The sequence below is a fragment of the Ixodes scapularis genome, unplaced genomic scaffold (assembly GCF_016920785.2).
Source record: "Ixodes scapularis isolate PalLabHiFi unplaced genomic scaffold, ASM1692078v2 PGA_scaffold11__112_contigs__length_91849675, whole genome shotgun sequence".
NCBI classification, from domain to species: Eukaryota; Metazoa; Arthropoda; class Arachnida; order Ixodida; family Ixodidae; genus Ixodes; species Ixodes scapularis.
The window spans coordinates 3,815,185-3,835,185 of NW_024609837.1; the positions used below are offsets into that span (position 1 = coordinate 3,815,185).

At 44.1% G+C, this 20,001-nt stretch overlaps 1 protein-coding gene across 1 annotated transcript in view; it reads right to left on the reverse strand.

Annotated features, from left to right (window-relative positions):
* Window positions 1–13,356, reverse strand: part of LOC8023778 (solute carrier family 12 member 2) — a 119,912-nt gene extending 106,556 nt beyond the window's left edge. Inside the window, exon 1 of the mRNA XM_040209210.2 lies at window positions 12,889–13,356. Within this exon, the coding sequence (XP_040065144.1) occupies window positions 12,889–13,248 (360 nt within the window). The 5' untranslated portion in view covers window positions 13,249–13,356. The remainder of the gene's footprint in view (window positions 1–12,888) is intronic.
* Between the last annotated feature and the right edge of the window lie 6,645 nt (window positions 13,357–20,001).

Sequence of the window (20,001 nt, forward strand, 5' to 3'; positions counted from 1 at the left end):
GACACCCGACGGGGACCTTTTAATGTTCGCAGTGATTGGCTGCATGTCTTCGTGTTCTGTAAGAGAGTGAACTTCCTTTTTAGTAGAGCTTAAGGATGTGACGGACTTTTGTCGAATCTGAACTTAGACTGGTTCAGCACACTTTTTTTTGTTTCGCGAAATCCGACGATGCTAATGGCGGTACCCTTTATAATGGACGGTAGGTAGCGCCACCTAGGCTAGGAAACAAATTTCATTCATCCCCTCGCCCTTCTAGGCCAATTTGCTCCCCCCCCCCCCCCCCCCCCTCTACATTTTTCTAGCTATTACCAGGCAGTGTGGGATTTCGTCGGGACGACCATTGCACGAAGTTCGACTTACGAACAGAGTCGCCCGACTTTCACACACAACTTTCGAAATTTCGAGGAAAAAAATAATTTATGAAGTATTTTATATTTGTTTGGACAATACAAAGTTAACGGGCAAACATGCATCATTTTAATGCGTTTGCTAGTCTAATATCGCGAAACAAGAAAACAATATACCCAACCTATATTGTCCCCCAACTCCGCCAGGTGGCTTCAGTTCGCTTTGTATTCATGCGCGCGAACCTTCGTGGAATTTTGTGTCGGAAATTCGAAAGCGTCGAACCTGGTAGAACTGGAACTTGGGGCAAATCGTCTTCTGCGTGCTGCCATCTTTGCCCAGTGGGCTGTGGAACGAAGGTAAAAGCCAGGGCTGAACATGCGCAATGGGCCTCTCCCGCGAAATACCAAACACCGCCCGTGCGTTCACAAACCATGACTCGGCATTTCTTTTTTTCTTTCTCGCCCGGATGATCAGCGCTGAAAAGGCGTATGATCTGTACCAACTACATGGTGTCGACCGCAAAAATCGGTTTCTTAACCTATGGCGCTATGATTGTGTGCAGCATTGCCCACGGATGGTGCATAGGATATATTGCTTGAAGACCGATGGCTTCGCTGCGTTTTCATGCGAGTTCAGCTTTTTTTACTTTTTTTTCATGTAAGTTCACTCTTTGCAAATTTTATAGAAAAAATGGACCACCTGTGGGCAACGCTGCAAAAATTGTAGAGCGACAGGTTAAGAAACAGAATTTTGCGGTCGATTTAAAGAGCCTGGCCGCTCTTTCAGACACCCTGTATACTCGTTTTCACCTCGAGGGGGAAAAAAAAATGAAGTTTTGCGTATTGTTCATACGGCGCGCGAAGAAGTCCTCACAAGATTTGCAAGTCGGAGGAAGAAGCGAAGCTTTACGGCGTTTGGAATGCGTACGCCTTGATAACATACACATAAGTCTAATCTAAAATGCACCTACACATATCTGAATTCTCTACATAAAAAAGAAAATTAGTGATGCTCGGCGAGGGGCCGGACTTTTTTTTACTACGGTTCACATGAGGGGAACGTTTTACGCTATAATGACGCTTCCGCCGTCTTAAAGCTTTAAAATCCTGGTTGTCACTTATCTTAAGTGTTATCTCAAATCGCAGGAACCGATTTGAGTCCACGACAAACAGTCCACGACAGAGCAAAACGATATCAGCCGACTTTCCCCGACACCGGATCTAGAGCTCAAAATGGCGGCGTCCACGAGAAAATCGAAAAAAAAAGTGCTTCAAGACGTAGTTTATTTAGTGGCTCTATAGACCAACACACTGTGCACAAAACAACCCAGCGACTGACCCGACTGCGCGTGCGCAGTAACCAGGTTCCCGCGAAGCGTGTGGCACGCGCGTGTGGTTACTTCAGAGCTCGGGAAACGCAGGGCGTGGCGATCCGCGTGCATTTAATTATCGGCCCCGGAACCAATCACATTGCAGCGTTAGCCAACAAGAACGCCGACCAACCAATCGCGAATCAAGCAGCCTCCGAACATAAGTTTTGCTGGAACAATAAAAAATTCAACTTTTTTTTTTTTTTTTTGCCAGAGTTTTTAAAAACGATTCTAAAACATAGCAGAATTCCTTTTTCCTCCCTATAGCCTGAGCAAAGTTTTATATCAATAGGTAAATTGCTCGCTTACGAAAAAAGAAATTAAGTCGAAACTTGATTTGTGTCGAAGGAAGTCGCACGCCTAAATGTTACCAATAGCGTGCATTAAAAAAAAAAAAACACTAATCAAACACCCGCATGAAAGGTATAATCTCCCGGTCAGGAACTACGGTTTTAAACTTTTTGCTATCGTGGTTTCAACCTGGGATATCTCCTTTGTTCAACTAGCTATATGTATTGCACAACTACATATATTTGCAGAACTCACAATTAAGCTAAACCAAAACTTTTTTTTTGCGGTTACATTTATTAATGTGTAACGATTCGTGGGGGGAGTTGTATTGCTACATATTGATCCCTTCTTAGGCGTAATGCGATAACGCAGAATTTCCCGATAATGCAGGCCGCGTACTACGTGTTTAAAGAATAAAATTTTGCGCGGTACGGGTTATTTACAAATGTAAACTACGCGAGGATTTTTTTTTATTTTTTTAGATCGGTTATTTTGGCAGTCGTGGCGGATTTTGTGATTTACAAAATATGATCGTGATGATTTATGGACAATTATATCTTACTTGTAAGCTGATAAAGCGGGCATTTGTAAAAGTGTGTTGTACCGTGATGATTTTTTTACGTGCCGTAAAAATTTTAGATGTGGTCTATGCACCGAAAACAATTTACTATCTAAGAAAAAACTTTTTTTTTTCCAACCGCAACCAAACTTTGCTTTACAAACTAATAAAAAAAGAGCGAAAAAAAAACCGTGGACAGAGGCAACAGAATTATAAGTTTACGTCCTAGATAGATAAAAAAAAAAGTGTTAGCGGGGAATAGAAGTAAAACGCTGACTGGACAAGCGGATGCCCCGACCAGTGTTCCACTTGTCCTTGACATTAGCGCTAATTGGTTTTCAGATAGGCAGTGACGAGCGCTGAACTTCAACTAAACGTTTATTGGAACTTTGCGGGCTGTATACACACCACAAATCTGTAAGAATGAACCCATTCCCCTGCATTGCATATTATTATTATTATTATTATTATTATTATTATTATTATTATTATTATTATTATTATTATTATTATTATTATTATTATTATTATTATTATTATTTGCCCTTGTGGACAATACATCGCGAGTTGGTTGGTTCAAAATACGGTACTTTTTTTTCTCTTCCTTTATTAAAACGTTCAAATGAAAAAAAATAATGGGATGAGCGGCACATATCACTGACTTTACATAATTTACATAATTCAGATTACACAGGTTACATTACAAGCATACGTCTCAGAAACATAGTTCAAAATTAACTCTTCTGCTTTTTTTTTTTTTTGTGTGTGTGTATTTTGACGATGTTTGGCACAATGTGGCAGCCAGCCAGCCAGCCAACCAGGCGTCGAGCCTCCCCGTGACGTCACGGACCAAGGCTGTTTCATCCGGGCATCTCAAGGCCGCCGAGCTATCGGCACTTCGGCATTCTTTTTTTTTTTTTTTTTCCTTGTCGTCCGGTTTGCGCAGAGGGCCCTTGCCAAAAATATATAAAAAAAAATGCTATCAGAATAGATTTTTTCGATTGGATTTTGCCAGTTGTCCTTCACATACGACAGATGGGGTGTTTTTCGTGTTTATTTTTGTTTTTCTTCGTACGATGGGGATGCTTGAACTGTATGCACTCCAAACTATCTGATGGCGGATACTTTCTCACAACACACTGGAGAGAGAGGGAGTCAGCCACTGCCACCTATGGAGTGTTCTCGGCGATTAAAGAAACTGAAAACGTGTCTAGATAGAAGCAAAAAATAAAGTACGTTGCGAAAATGAGCAAGGGGAAACATCATGCACAGTGTGACAAATGAACGATGGGTTTAACAGTGGAATACAAATTAACGTACCGAACACAGTAGGGAAGATGTTATTTAAACCAAGAAGATTAATGTTTATATTCGAGCAGTTTTGTGAAACAGAGTGGCACAAAAGGTTCATGTTGTATCATGGCCTATTTGACATTGAATATACAAAATACCTGAAGTTCCAAATAATTCGTGCATTAAGAAATAGTCACTGCAAAGTGATCGAACCCCTTCAGAGTAGAACCAACGTGTCTTATTATTCATTCTTTCCAAAGACAATAAATAAATGGAACCTCCTCCCCTGGAAATCGTAAATTCGGATATTCTTGTAGAGTTTCCTCATCGCCTAGAGCGCTTTTATGAGTAAATTTCTATGATTTGCATAGAGTGCGTGAAACTTCTTTCTATGTGAGGAGTGTGGCTTTAGAGTGCATATAGTGGTTTGATAGAACAAACGTAGGAGTGACGTTCTTTTCGAGATATTTGAATGAATATGTTACGCGAGTTGTGTTGTTGTTGTTGACTGCCGCTGTTTTTTGTCTTTGGATTGTTATTCCTGTCGTGTTTCCTTTTCCTGTAATGACCCCACCAAGGGTTACAATATTGTGAAATAAATAAGTTAATAAAACACTTGCTGCAGTTCAGTGACACAATAGATACAATAACCACGACAGGTGTTCACTCTAAAAGGGCCGCGTGTCTACTTTCCCGCACAACACCTCGGAGGGCCAATCACCGCAATTTACGGAGGCAACTCAGCGATTGACGACGCCGAAACATATGTTTAGACCAAAAACGCGGTCTGAGTTGTGACATTAAGCAATGCAGGCGTGACGTTTTGCACTGCCAAATGTCACAACTCAGACTGCGTTTTTTGGTCTAAACACATGTTTCGGCGTCGTCATTCGCTGAGCTGCCTCCGTAAGATGCGGTGATTGTTTCTCCGAGTGTTGTGCGGGAAAGTAAATGCACGGGCCTTTTTTTTTTTTTTTTTAGAATGCAGTTTTTTGAAATCGGTAGTATTCTGACGATTTGGAAGTCGGCAAATGTGATTCCAACTTATAAGTCTGGTAATCGCTACAGTGTAGCAAACTATAGACCTATTTCACTGACATCTGTTCCCTGCAATCTTGTAGAACATTTAATTTATTCATCTATAACGAAACATTTCGCTTCTAATATATACTTGTTTCTAACCACTGCAGCATGGTTTTCAACATGGCTTTTATGTGATACAAAACTTGAAAGTATAGAACAGAGAGGACGAGGACGGGAACAGGACATCTTTCATTTAGCAAAAACATAGAATGGCACAACGATAAAAAACCGCCCCCCAAGGGTCTCAACGTTCTCAAAGAGGGAAAGGAGATACTATAGCTATAAAGGAAAGGGAATACTTTCAAGTTTTGTATCTATTAACCAACACGCTCGTTTTCAATTGTAACTTTTATGTGAATCGCATACCCTTTCCTTTATAGTTATAAAGGAAAGGGAATACTTTCAAGTTTTGTATCTATTAACCAACACGCTCGTTTTCAATTGTAACTTTTATGTGAATCGCATACCCTTTCCTTTATAGTTATAAAGGAAAGGGAATACTTTCAAGTTTTGTATCTATTAACCAACACGCTCGTTTTCAATTGTAACTTTTATGTGAATCGCAGCTTTTTGAACTGGTAACTGATTTACATGCCAGCATTCACTCATCCTCACAAACTGACGCAGTTTTTATCGATTTTTATAACTATTTTATCGTGCCTCTCACCGTCGTCTCATACAATTACAGACCCTCATCAAGGGTACGTCATCTAGAAGCTGATGAGCTAATTATTAGAGTCCGCCCTTTGTTTAGGGCACGTGCTCTGATCACGTATTGGGCACGAGGCAAAGAAAATTGTTGTGTGTATGTTTATACAGCCGGAAGTTAGTCTGCCTCAGTGGGCGTCTGGTGTCTCAGCTGTGGGTGAGCAATTTAGCCAGTGCGGTACAACCGCTAGCCTGGGGTCTTTAACGTGCACCACGCAGTAGGGATACACGACCGCACGCCGGTACGATGCTCATCCAGATCGAAACGGGCACGGTCGGGGATGGAACTCAGGATCCCTGGGTTCTGCAGCGCGAGCTTTCGGTCCACGTGCTCCGAGCTGGTGTGAGCTAGCCCACTCGGCCACCGATCCACGCGGCCCTCGTGCCGCGGTTACTTGATGGGGATTTGGAAAGGGGTCTACTGTTTACTTCCCGTAATGATGTGGGGTCTAATTAACCTATGATCATCTATCAGAAGTTGCTCATCGTCTCAGTATATAGCCCACACGTGTTATGTTATGTGAATTTGTGAGGGAACACAAGCCCAGTCCAATCAACCCGCATTTCATGGCGCTTTTTTTTTTAATCTGTGTTTTTGTTACTAGTGCAACAATTCATTGAAGTCCAATGAAAAATGTATTTATAAAGAGCTTGGGAATCGTGGCACGAGAAAGAGAAAATACGAATCACGCAAAGCAGAAACTAGTTCGACTAGAACTGTGTACATTCTGCGGAGTTCGTATTAAAGGGCGATGCGACAATTTTTATACTTTGCGCAAATACCGGTTAGAACGGATCCCCTACGTTAATGACTTATGAAACACGCGTTCGTTTTTCACCCCACGCAATAGAAGTCCTAGAAAAAAAATTAAATAAAAATGAACAGCGTTCACCCCCTCAACTCGCAGCCAGAACAAGCGGCCACGTGATCTGGAGCCGATTATATGCCGCCAATGTTGATCACAGCCACGCGCTGGGGTTGGCAATGGCACAGGACACGCGCTGAGTTCCAGACACTGCTATGGCTCGGCTATTGTCGTCGTTGCAGCGATTGGACACGGGCCACTACCCGAATGCTTCTCGAGCTAGCAATTGTCACGAGCCCAAATCGAGTGCCCACGCAATGCTCGGGTCCATTCTATGAACCGCATTCAAATATCGTCATTGGGGTGTACTGCGATCCCCACGTTACGTCATCAAATTTTGCAAAGGAGAGATTGAATGAAAATGATCGTTTTTGTCCTTGAAATTACACCGCAACAAAGGAGTTCCTTGGCCAGTGGCGTTGCGTGCGAGTATCCTTGAGTCCCACTAGTGCCAGTAAGCTCGTGTGAAGTGAAAAACATTCCAGTTGAATATCGTTGCACCGCTCCTTTAAGCGACCGACAGCTCCGCTCCTACGGTGATTGAGAGATACGACATACCACGCAAAGAGGGGCAGCTTTTAATAAAAATCGCTGCTGCATATCAACCTCCCGCTTTATGAGCACACTACGTAGGTTTTTAACGAGAGAAAAGAAAAAAAAACTACTTCAAAGTGTATAAATAAATACGCTATTCGGTGAACGCTACCCTCGGGAAAAAACAAATAAATGAGTATACGGCTTCTGTAGTCCTATGAAACATGAAAAGTACACTGAAAGTACATGTTTAGCATATGTATTTTCAATATGAGGTATAAACTTTATATAGGTTTATTGTGCTTCGTATATTTTAGCGGACGGTGCTGTCAGCGCGTCGACCCAGTCTGGCAACCAAGGTTCCACAAGGCGCTCAAGCCAGTAGCCTCGGTCCTTTGCTGTTTTTAATTTTTGTAAATGATCTAGCTTCCTGTATTAAACACACGCGGTTGTCGTTATTTGCTGATGATATTAAGTTGTTTACGGCGGTTAAAACAGTTGACGATTGTGAATGTCTTCAGCGTGATTTAGATTCTATTTCGGCGTGGTATTTTTCAGATGACCTACTCTTAAACGAGTCAAAGACGAAAAGTTATGTCCTTTTCTAGGAAGCGTGAAATTCTGAGTTCTCCCTGTGTATTAGTTTATACCGACATTACTCTCATTGAGGTCATCTGTGATCGAGGCGTTTATATGAATCCTGCAATTCATTTCAATCATCACGTGACTACAACTGTGAATGCTTCCTTTAGAGTGCTGGGAGCCATTACACGAGTGACACACGACTTTTCTAACCTACTTTGTATTCTACGCTTGTTTTCTTCACTAATGCCTAGTCGTGTCGATTATGCCTCAGTTGTCTGGAACTGTATGGGAGTGACAAATTCAGGAGGAGAGTGTTCAACGTAGATTCGTTCTTGTTTTGTTTGATCGTTATTTTCAACCAAAATATTTCTATAGCTATGAGAGGATTTGTGAACTCGTGAAGTTAGACTCACAACAGGAGAACAATTCGTGGACTGACATATCTGTATAAGATTGTAAATGGTATAATTGATTCACCAGAGCTACTCAGTCACATCTGCTTGCACGTTCCTCGTAGGTCTTGTAGACTTTATACTTTGTTTTACCCTACCGATTCTTTCCATGCTGCACCCATGACACGCCTACAACTGACGTACAACCATTTAGAACAGATTTGTGGAAATGTTAGTGTTGATTCTACCATGTTTAAAAGTACACTACTAATTGACTCATGGGTGAGTGCACCACTAAGGAGGCGTTAAGCTGTTGGTGGGTCACTCAAAATAAACAAAACAAAACGAAACAAAAACAAAAGGTGTGCATACTAAAAGTATAGGTACATGTGTGAAAGAACACTGACCACTCCCCCCCCCCCCCCCCCCGCCCCCCAATTTCGTTTTAATTTTTTGCTAGGTGATTTAATATGGTGTCGGAAGACTATACCCAATCAATAGTTTGCTACAGCGTCACGTATATTTTTAATAAAGTTAAAAAACGCACCTGCTCGAAACCGAAACTGGGGATGAATGTAAAGGAGGAGAGAGTTGCCGGAAGTCACGTGACTACACCCAACTGCAGTTTTTTTTTTTTTTTTTGTGCGACGCAGACGGAAAATGCGCTTCTATGCCGCACAAAAACAAAAACAAAAAAAAAAGAATCTCGTTTTTTTTTAGCTTTTATCAATTCGTGTTTGTGAGACGACTACAATACTAGTTTACCATGTTTCCAACCGGGAGAAGGGTCGACGACACGGCGACGTCTTCGTGCGAACCAGTTTGGTGGTCGGGCGTATCGTACGGAATAAATCCTAATTGTGTGGATCGGTAAAGCTATAGACAGATTCACCGGTACCTCGAACAACGGTTCTGAGCTAGAGGTCCCACGCCCGTCATCCGCCGCCATCGCTTTATCCGCGATATAAGGGCATGTTGCTCTGTGGAACTTTTTTTAAAATCAGTATTTGCAGTTTTTTGCAACCACAAAAATGGGTACCATATTTTTTTCTGTTTTTAATAGAGTGTTACGTTCCATGACCCACGACATTGATTATATTTAATGTGTTTGTCTAAACCAGTCTATAGAGAACGGTGCGTGACAGCGGAGAAGAGAGTGAGCGCGACGCAAACCGGCCAATCCTTGATCGGCGGTTTTCGAACGAAAACAAAAAAATTAATTTCGAGCCGCAAATTGTGCTCTGGGTAATTGCTCTCATATGTCATGTGCAAAGAATAACCTCGGCAAGCATAAACACCCTGTCAGTGTCCTCTTAATACAATGTTCACAAACTAAGAAATACTACTTTATACTTTGCGCAGTGTTCCACAAAGGTGCAAGATTAGTGTACCTTTATGCGTATTACTTTTTTAACATGGGTAGCGGGTGTTTATCTCTTTTTTTCTGTCCGGTTGCACTCGCACGCCCAGCCTTTCGTTCGTATTAACCGTTTATTCGTCTTAACCGGTGTGTCATTATCCGGAGTCACAGTAAGCGGATAGCAAGTTCGACCATCCCCCCTGCCTCCAGACCAAACAAACGCACCTGGAATTTCACGCTCGACCCAGACGGACGCGCGGCGGGCGCGAAAAACAAACAAACGCGAAAGGATCCCCTCGCCCCAAAACCGAGACCAAACGAAAAAGACACATATCAAAAACTCCTCGCAATCCATAAACTCGAAACTACCAGCGTACAAACGAAACGGTCAGAGACGAAAGTACGAACAAACAAAAGGGAGAGAGAAACGAAACTTGCGGGCAGACTCGGACGGAACAAAGAAGTTAGCAGACGACCCAACGAAACAACGTTGCGTCGTCTGCTCGTCCGATTTCCTCGTTTCAGAGGAGGCTGGCTCCCTTGCGTGACTAGAAAAACAACAAAATAAATCAAATAAAAGATATCTTTTGTGTGTGTTTCTTTTCGTTTGCTTCTTTTTGCCCGTCGTCAGCCGCCATTTAGTACGCTTTTTTTTAATATATATATTTACATGTTTAAACAGCCGCGAATGCACGAGCACCGCGAGCGGCGCTTGCACGCGGCTAGACATACAGGAGCGAGTCCTAAATATGCAAATCATCCCCCTGCAGCACGGCTAGATGCCCGTACCTCACCTCACAAAATGGCGACCGATAATACAGACACGACCAGACAGAAAAAAAAATACCGTACCTAAATGAAAGAAAGAAAAACGGCGAAGCTTCTATAACGCCAACTGAATCGAATGAAGAATAAGAAAATAAATCAGGTACAAAACATTAGGGACACTAATGTCTTTCTGATGCGCCATCGGCTACAAGCCGGTTGAGCAAGCGCTCTCTCCACGAGATGCCGTCACGTCTAACACTGATGTCATTTCCGCATAATTCCAGCTAGAACCCTCAGCAAACTCCGCCTCCTGTGCTTCGTGTACTCAAAGATCCCACTCGCGGGGGAAAAAAAATAAAAGCTAAATAAAGATAAAAGTATCGTAACCCTCCCAAATTACACCCGGCAGCGATTACGAGCGGCTAACCTACAACCAGTTGCGGCGGAGCACCACCAGAGGACGGCGAGCCTGAGGCGGGCGGCGGAGGAATACACCCTACCATATAAACCCCTCCCAGAGTCACGATTGGCTCATAAAGGTCGTTCGCGGGTAATTGAGCCCCGGACACATTTACGCCGCGGAGACCGAAGCGCGCACGGAAGGGGACGACGCGATAAATAAAACGCCCAAAATCACGCCCAAAATAAAAGGATACAAATAAAGAATCGTCCCAGGCTCACAAATACAGAAAGCTTGCGTAAAAGCCGAAGGACAGAATTGTCAGCAAATTATCGAGTAAAGGCGCACTAACACGAGCGAAAAATAGTTCGCCAAGAACAGAGAGTAGTTCGGGAGTAAATCGACTCAATGAGGGACTGACTGTTCTATTCTTGGTGCAAAGATACCTTAGTGTAATATATGCGACAAAAAGTATTTGATGGCTTGTACAAAGGGCTAGGAAACGCCTTTTTTTTTTTTTTTTTTAATCTTAAATATAGTGCGCGCGCGCCGAAAAGGCAGCCACCAGAAAAAACCAGACCACAAAGAAAAATAGTTCCCAGCCGCACCCTGATAGGTCGTCTTAAAGCAACGACCTTGTCTCAAAGGGTACGACGGACTATTTGATCCATGTCATAGACCTGATAGACAAAAACTGCGGGGTGAAGCAATACGCCCTGCCGTAATACCACCTCTTTTCCTTGTAATGACTTTGGCGCAAAAGGGTCAAAGCCGACGTCGTCGGCAGCCGGGCGCATTAACACACACACAAAAAAAAAGTACTCCGAGTCAAAGAAAAAGAAAAGCAAACACAGGGAACTAGTTTTCGAACCGCACCCCTAGATGTCCCGAAGACTGGAGAGAAAGGACTTTCTGGCGGTGTGTGCGTGCCTTCTGTCCGTGTGCACGTCTGAGGGCACGCGATCAGCGCGAAATCTAGGAGAACGATTCCAGACGGTGTCTTCAAAGAACTCTCAAGGTCAATTGCCCTACCAAAATCGTTTTCACCTTTGCGGCGTTTTATTTCCTTTAGAGTAGGATTAAGTAATAAGAATAAAATGACGTGTTGGCCGCCGCCGCTCGGGGAAGGGCGCTAGTGTTTCCCGTCCTTCTACGGGACGGGCGGGTCGAAGGGGTTTTGGGCGAAACCGAGCACAAAGAAAAAGATCAAAAGCGCAATAAGACCAGAACTAGCTCTACCGCTTCTTCACCAAAAAAAAAAAAACTCAAACGAGCGAATGAATTTTACTACGCTGTGGCTCTACGGCACACCACAAGGTACGCGAAAAAGAAAAAAAAAATAGAAGCAGACGACAAAAGGAGCAGACGACACGAGAAAGGAGACGCCAAATAGCAGACGACCGAATGGCAAGCAAACCGGAGGGGGGATGGGAAAAAGCGGCGCTGCTCTTTGTGTCTGCGCGCTTTGATATTTTACTCTGGACGCTTTTTCGGCGGCAAGTGTCGCAAATGAGACGGGAGGGGAGGGGGGGACCGCCGAACTTAGCGGGAGATTTTTACGCACACAGATTGCTTGCTTGCCCTCGCCGCTCCCCACCAACAAACGCCCTCCACCGCCGCCACCGTTCACCCCGCTTTTACGTGTTCGTCTGCTAACCGAGTCGCTCGCATTTCTGCTGCAGTCCGATGGAGAGGGAAGGTGGGGAGGAGAAGGACCGAGAGTCGCGACTCTCGCCGTCCGAAAATGTAAGGTCTCCTGCTGGACGGAGGGCTTCCGGGAGTAACTCTAAGAGTCGCCCCGGACCGGTCCATTCATTACTTCACCTCTTTCGCCGCCGTTTGACTGGGGGACTAAACAGGAAAGACATACGCCGAGGAGCAGTTCCGCTCCTCCCAGCCGCCAAAGGAAAGACTAAAAGCAAAAAATAAAATCCGTAATAAGAAAAGAAGATCCGTTCGCCAAGACCTGCCGTAGTCTCACTTTTCAACACGCAGACGGTGTCAATTTTAGACCGCTTTACTGGCGTTATCCGAGAAGCTGCCGGAGAGAAAAATGTGCGTAAAATGACCCCAGGCTCAGAGAAAGGCCGGCTGGCGTGCCGTGCGCTTTTCTTTCATAACCCGTCATCCCCCTTTTATTCGAGCCACGCCGCGATTCGTTCAAAGAAACGTGTTAACGGACGCAAGGCCTTCGCGCGTCACTTGGCCACATCGCAACCGGCGCGCACTTGGGCCGAAGTTGATCAGATTACTAACGTGTTAGCCGCGCAGTCACGTGGAGTATAAAAAAGAAAGAAGAAAGAAGAAAAAGCGGTAGTAAAGTAAATCTTACCTTCTGGTCGGGAAGTAGGGACAGCGTGGCATTATGGAGTTCGTCCAGAGTCGGTCTTTCCATGTGGCCGTGAACGGACATGACATTTCGGTAGTGGTCCAGCCTCGGCAGGGCTTCGCGGGTGTAGTGCCGTAAACTGCGTACATTGTGCGTGTCGTAGGTGCAGGCGTTCCAAGACTGACCGTCCGGCGGCTGCTCTTCGTCGCTCCTCTCTTCGTCGTCTTCGTCGTCCGAGTGTTTCTCGACGGCGAAGTCCACTTTGGCGACTTGGAAGCGCGACTGTTTCTTGCTCGGGTTGTCCTTTCGGTCGTCTAACTTGATCCACTCCTCGTTCTTTTCCGCTAGCGACGATTTGTCCATGGTAGGGTCGCTAACACGCGGCACCGCGCGCTCTCCTTCGCTAGATCCCGGCCGCGGCTAAGCCGTTGTTTTGGCGCTCCGCTAGCAGACGACTTGGTTATATACCCAGACCCGGTGGCGAGAGATACAAAACCGCCAGCTACTGAGGGGGCGCCACAAACCGGCTACCTCCGGCTGCTTCTCCGCGGGGCCGGGAAAAGAAACAACAACAAAAATATATTAGCGAAACAAAAGCGCCTTGCCCGTTTTGCGAATGGATGATGACGGCTTTTGTCTTCAAGGGGTCTGGAGTCCCGCTGAGTTCGCTTCCACTGCAATCACTTTGGTAACGCTCCGTCAATTCTCTGAGCGCTTCAGAGGTTACGGGGCAAGGCGTTTGTACAATGCTAATTCACGAAAACCTTTCGTCAACTGCATCCTTCACAGTTTTGCTAATTTTCTATGACGTACTGACAGTGAAAGTCAGTGACCCTGCCCTAGTGATAAGTTTTACAAAAAAAAAAAATCGGAATTCTTTCTTTTTTCTACTTTTTTTACGTGAAATTTTATTGGAATTTAAAAGTTTGAGCAGCGACTCGGCCATCTGGCGAGCAAAAACCAATATTTTTAGGTCGTGTTTAGATTGCTCTTTATTGCGCTTTCTCGCGTTGCTCGCGGTAGCTAATCTGGCAGTATTACATTGATCATCATTATCATCATTTACTTTCCTTGAGGGCCCGTGGGGCATTATACAAGGGGGTGGCAATGGAACAAAAACAAATAGAACAGTAAACACAATTATAACACTGTAAACTAGCTAGGTAGGTTAGATAAAGAGAGGGTAATGGCTTCAATAAATTTAGTAGTATCATCAATAGAAACGATGTTATGAGGTAGTGAATTCCAATCCTCGAGCCAATGGTAGTGTGGAATTCTGGTGAGAAACAGTTCATGATCGAATTGGACGTAAATTACATAGATGATCTAGGCGCGGGAAGGTACGATGGGGAGGTGATGGATATAAAATTGCGAAAGAAAGCAACAGCACAAAGAAACTTGAACTACAGGGAATGCATTCTTTTTCGTTTTGAAAGAACTCTGAAAGCACGAGCTGCAAATTTATTTTGTCTAAACATTTCTACAAAAACCCCGAGACTGAGCCAAAAAGGGACGGACAAACACAAAATCTCAAATTGAGACTTTGTGTTTGTCCGTCCCTTTTTGTCCCAGTCTCGGGTTTTTTGTCGAAATGTTTAACCACCACCAGCTCGTTTGCGCCCTTACCTTTTGTTCATTATTTTGTCTAATTTTCCTTTTTTTTTTTTTTAGATCTTTCTGGCGCACTGTTATCGGGCGTACACGGACGCTGACACGCGCTTGTAAACGACCGCGGCACGCGCGCGATCGAAGGCAGCACTGACGGTTTATGAGCGAAACCGCTGGATGGTCAGGACATCCAGCGCTTCAAATAGGGAGTATTCACTGGACGCCATGTTTGTGGGGACTGTTTAAAGCGCATGCTCAGAACGAGCTCACATCACTATGCTGCTAAGACCGGCACTCTTGATGGTGCGGAATGCACGTATGCAGAAGAACTGTGGAAGCCCGCCGTCAGCACGCGCTCAGCATTCGCGCACACAGCTATGGCCGCCAGTGAATACACCCTATACAAGCAACGCGCTCGCGCTTCCTGACCGAGGAAGACAGGCCTATTCTTCAAGGAGTGATTAATCAGTTAAGATACATGTAGCCTTTTGCAACGTAAGCTCTGTAGCATAAGCTCCGCCTCCAGCCCTTCGATAACGCAACGGCGCACGCGCAATCGAAGCACGACAGAAGGCAAAGTGCGTGTGCTGTAAGCAGAGCTTCCCCTGGCAGTTCTTATGAATTCCCAGTCCACGTGTGGTCTCGTAATTAGAAAATGGAAATGCACGTGCTTGGAGATGATTTCCGTGGCCATGAAGCCAGTGCAATATTGTACATGGCTTGCAGTGACATCAAGCCAGCCGCCGTATTGTGGTGGCCTTGCTGCTTACGGCGCATCTTCTGTAAAACAAACATAGTACCACCGAATTTTTTTTTTTTTGGACTTAAAGTAAACCTTTGCCAAAAGTGGGCGCCATTGAGTGGGCACGCACGCTGCGCATGAATTGGACACGAGTATTGCGTCAGCGTTCGGCGAGCATTCGGACCCAATCACACGCTTTGTTCCCAATAGCTAAGTGGATGGATGGATGGATAAATAAATGCAAATAGATGTACCTTTTATAGCGGGCGGTAGCTTGCGCCACCTAGCCTAGGAAATAAAAAGTATCATTTATCCCCTAGCCCAACGTTGCCCTCGCCTTTCTAAGCCAATTGGCTCCCCCTCCGTACTTTTCTAACTACTGTATCACCAGGTAGAGCGAGGTATCGCCAAAATGACCTTAAAGGAATTGGGCAAAAAAAGAAAAAAAAAAAAAAAACACATTATACCCGTTTTTTCCCCCGTCGAGGGAGTCGCCAAGTTTTCTTTAATCAAACCTAATCAGCGTATTGGGCTGGAGCTACGCGGAAGCGTTCTAACTTTCCTCTGTCCCGCCTTTTTATTATTTTTATAGTTAATATTATTTTATTCAATTTTCCCATGGATGGATGGATGGATGGTAATGGCTATACCCTTTGTAACGGGCGGCAGCTTGCGCCACCTAGCCTAGTTCAGCAAGAACAAGTGGGAGTGACCCGGAAGTAAACCTTTGCCAAAAGTGGGCGGTAGCCAAGAAATGGCTACCGCCAATGTTGCCTGATGGACTTTTGAGTAGGCGGCGATGACGTCAACTGCAAGCGCTGCAAGCCATGTATAGGCGTTTAAGATGCACTCGCGCATCTTGAGCGTAGATCGAACCTATGCAACACTCTCTTCACTTCATAATTCTTTTTTTTTTTTTTTGTACAGCGGAGCTGTTAAGGGCTAGTTTCCCCAGGATCGTGTCGCCAGCAAACAAATGATGACACAAAACTCTGGAGGGCTACCGCCATCTATGAGCGACAGCGGCGACCACGCAACCGGTTTGCCGATTGTCTGGTTGCCACCGTCGCTCATAGATGGCGGTATACCCTTTCCAGCCTTGAGGAGGATTTTGAGGAGCGTTTGAGGGAAATGGAGGAAGAGCAGTGGGCTAGGAAAGTTTTCAGTTATTTGTACATGAGGAATGTAGATACCAAATGGTGAAAGCGAACTAGAAAATTATCAAGCAAATATTTGGGCGGCAGTGGGGGCGCCAACCAGGAATTACGGGTTAAGAAAAGGATAAAAGAAACAGAGAAGGGTCTGTGGGAAACGGGTATGCAGACAAAACCAGCACTGGAGACGTACAGAATGTTCAAACAGGAAATTTGCAAAGAAAATATCTACGATAATTCTAGGGGAAGCTCTTTGTTGTTTGAGGCCAGGACAGGAGTATTGCGGACTAAGACGTACCGGGTTAAGTACCAGGAGATGGAAACTTTATGTAGTGTGTGTGGGGAGCAGGAGGAAACGGCTGAACACTTAATACTTTTCTGTAAAGGGCTTCACCCAACAGTTAACAGTGACCGGGCGGATTTAATCAAAGCATTGGGTTTTAAAGACAGTGAAGGAAAAATAGACTTTACACGGGTAGAAATAACCAAGCGGAGGTTATCAGACTGGTGGCTAAAATCGAGGCAGGGGTGAGATTTAATTTAATCTTGGAATTCAAAACATATAATTAGATTTATAATGTTGGCTAGGAGGCGCAAGCCACCGCCCGATTCACAGGGTTTAGCCAGATCCATCCATCCATCCATCCATCCTTCCCACCAAGGAGGATAGAAGGGTAGGAGAGGGCATGACGTCGGCCGCGTAGCCTCCACAAGCCATGCCCCCTTGACGCCTCGCCTCTTTCTCATTTTCCTCCTTATTCTCCTCACTTACCATGCCAACGTGACCACATCACCTGACCGTAGCTAGCCTTCGTCTTGCTATGGGGTACTAAAATACACCACAGTCTAACCTTCGATCTGATAAAACCTACCGGACGGAGCGCGAGCAAGCCTGCAAGGAGTCCTACTACAATCAACCATCCATCTCACACGTGACATGTCACGCGCACCAATCGCCAGAGAGATCTGCGGTCACGCTGGGCACAAAATCGTTTAAACTTTTTATGACTAGGCTTTACCAATATTGCAACGTGCCCCCTCCTAGTACTTCTAACCTCCTTGCTTCCCACTCTGGCTTGCCGACTTGCGGCCGGCCATTACTTCATTCCCATCATCGTATAGCTTCGCAGGTCTTCCTTCTTCACAAAAAAAAAAAAAAGCTGAAAGTCTTTTTTTTTTTTTTGTGTGTGTGTGTGTGTTGACGATGTACGTACATATATCGACTTGATGATGAACGAATGGTATTTTGTTCAGTAGAAAAATCGGTGCTTTACGTTAGAGCTTCAATAATCACTAACGAAGTGAATAGTAATACTTTATTGTTTCGTGCAGAGTCTTGTGGAAAGGAGTGTCTAGTTATTGCAGAATGTGAAATAAAATAGAACAAAGCATTTAGTAGCTGAAGCGTCAAACATATGTTAGACAAAAGGGGAATATTTATGGAAAAACAGATGCCAGCATGACGAGAGTTCCCCTTTCACATTAATATTCAGTTTAGTTAGGTCATTTTATGCCAGAACAAAAAAGACTCATTGTTCTTTGAAATTAAATTAATCATTTTCATTTCATTTAAATTATAATTATTTTATTAATATCAAATACATTTGATTTAAATCACTGAAGCTTGAAACTAGTGATTCGTTATAACTAGGTGTATTTTTGAATATGGCAGATTCATTAATCAATCCGTCCGATCACTGATTACTGTAAATAACATTTTATTCATGTAGTATTTAGCTAGCAAGAACTGCTTTTTTTTTAGTTAGAATTTTTTTTTTTTTTGTGTTGTGACTTGATTGCGATAGGATTGGTAATTGACGAACAAAATAGAAAATAGAAGTCACACCGATTTGCTCAGAAAAAACTTCTTTTTCCTCTTATAAACGGTATAAATCTTTCTTGCGGGGTGATTCTTTGATTTAAATACAGAACATAGGCACATATAAAGCATCAAATGATGAGCAAACAATAAAAAAAATTCGGGATTATCACAGGGGGAATGTTTGATTTAAATAATCAAAATAAAACTGGACTGATTTAACTCACGATTTAAACCACCTTGATTTTTATTGCCAACCGTCTCATACCTGAATCAAGACCGGGTATGCTTTCAACGGATTGGCTTTGAATCGAGATTGTACGACTATTTTCCGTGATGCTTGCCGTCTACCGTAACAAAACGCCGCATCGCCTACTCTTAGAAAATCTGATGATCAAATTTGGATAGATGAATTTATGAATGGAACAAATGAATCCTTTGATTCGGGTGGCGGTTTGTGTTGGGTACGCATTGTTTAAACTTCCACTGTTAATAGGTGCATATATTTAACTACATTAATTAAGTCAACCCGTTTTCATAAAGTGTTACCTAAACCAAATGCACGCAATTTGTGCCCTGTGGATTATTAGGAAGAGGATCTCGAAATGTGCATCCTTCCCTTGACATGCTCGATACGCCATTAGCCAGGTTACGTGAGCCAGACAATTCCTCTGCTGGGAAGTTGGTAATCTTTACTTTTTGCACGTCTTTTTCTCCTTCGCTTTTCTTAAATTCAAGTATTTTTATCCGATCCGTCATGCAGAGTGAAACCTTTTGCATTGGAGAATCAACTCTTCAGGCAGTCTAATCCTTACCTTCACATACTTGAAATGTCAACACAACAAGGACCAAGAGGAAATCAGACAAAACAATGCGCCTTGTGTGGTCTTACTTCGTCTTGCTCAGGGTGTAAGATAGACAGGTGGGGAAACGGCCCATAGAAGCCTACCGCAGCGCCGTGACCGGATTGTGTACTCGTCTGCTTGCGGGTACCCCCGATTTGCGACAGATGGCGCTGCGGCGAGAGGAAAAAAATTAGAATCGGATTTGCATGGGACTCTATGGGAGAGTGCGCAAAATAAACCGAGAGCACGACAGTCTTCCATTGAAAATCCACGAGAAATCATTTCCGTCAGTTTAGCCGGTCGCCACCGGTCACCCACCCGGAGTGAGAGTTCGCGGTGCTCCACATAGATGGCGCCACAGAAAAAGAGAAAACCGAGGGGGACACAATCCGGTCGCTCATTTGGCTCTTGTTTCCCCACCTGTCTATCTTACACCCTGGTCTTGCTCCTTGTTGTTTTCGGCGCTTTTATACTGTTGAAGCTATGGACCAACTAGTCTAATTACCACTTAGCTCTAAGTCTCTTTAAAAAAACAACCCTTTCCTGGCCTTCCACTGCCAAAGACAGCCAAGGTTTTAAAAAAGTCAGCATGTCACCAGCACTGATTTCGTCTGCTCCCGAAAATAAGGAGAAGAGCGACCATCTAATCCCTCCTCATTTCCCCTAAATTCATGTTTCCCGCTAAATTTAGCAGAAAAATTTACGTCCCGTGACCTATGCACCAGTTCAATTTCCCAACTAAATTTAGCGGAAAAATTGACGTCACGTGACTTATGTACCGACTCAGTTTCGCCGCCAATTTTGGCGGGAAAATTTATGTTTACCTGACCTGACGTCACGGGGCATACAGACGAATTCATGTTCCTCGCTAAATTTATCGAAAAAAATTACGTCAGGTGACCTACGCATCAGTTCAAATCTGGCGCCGTCGTGAGTGTCAGCGAAAAT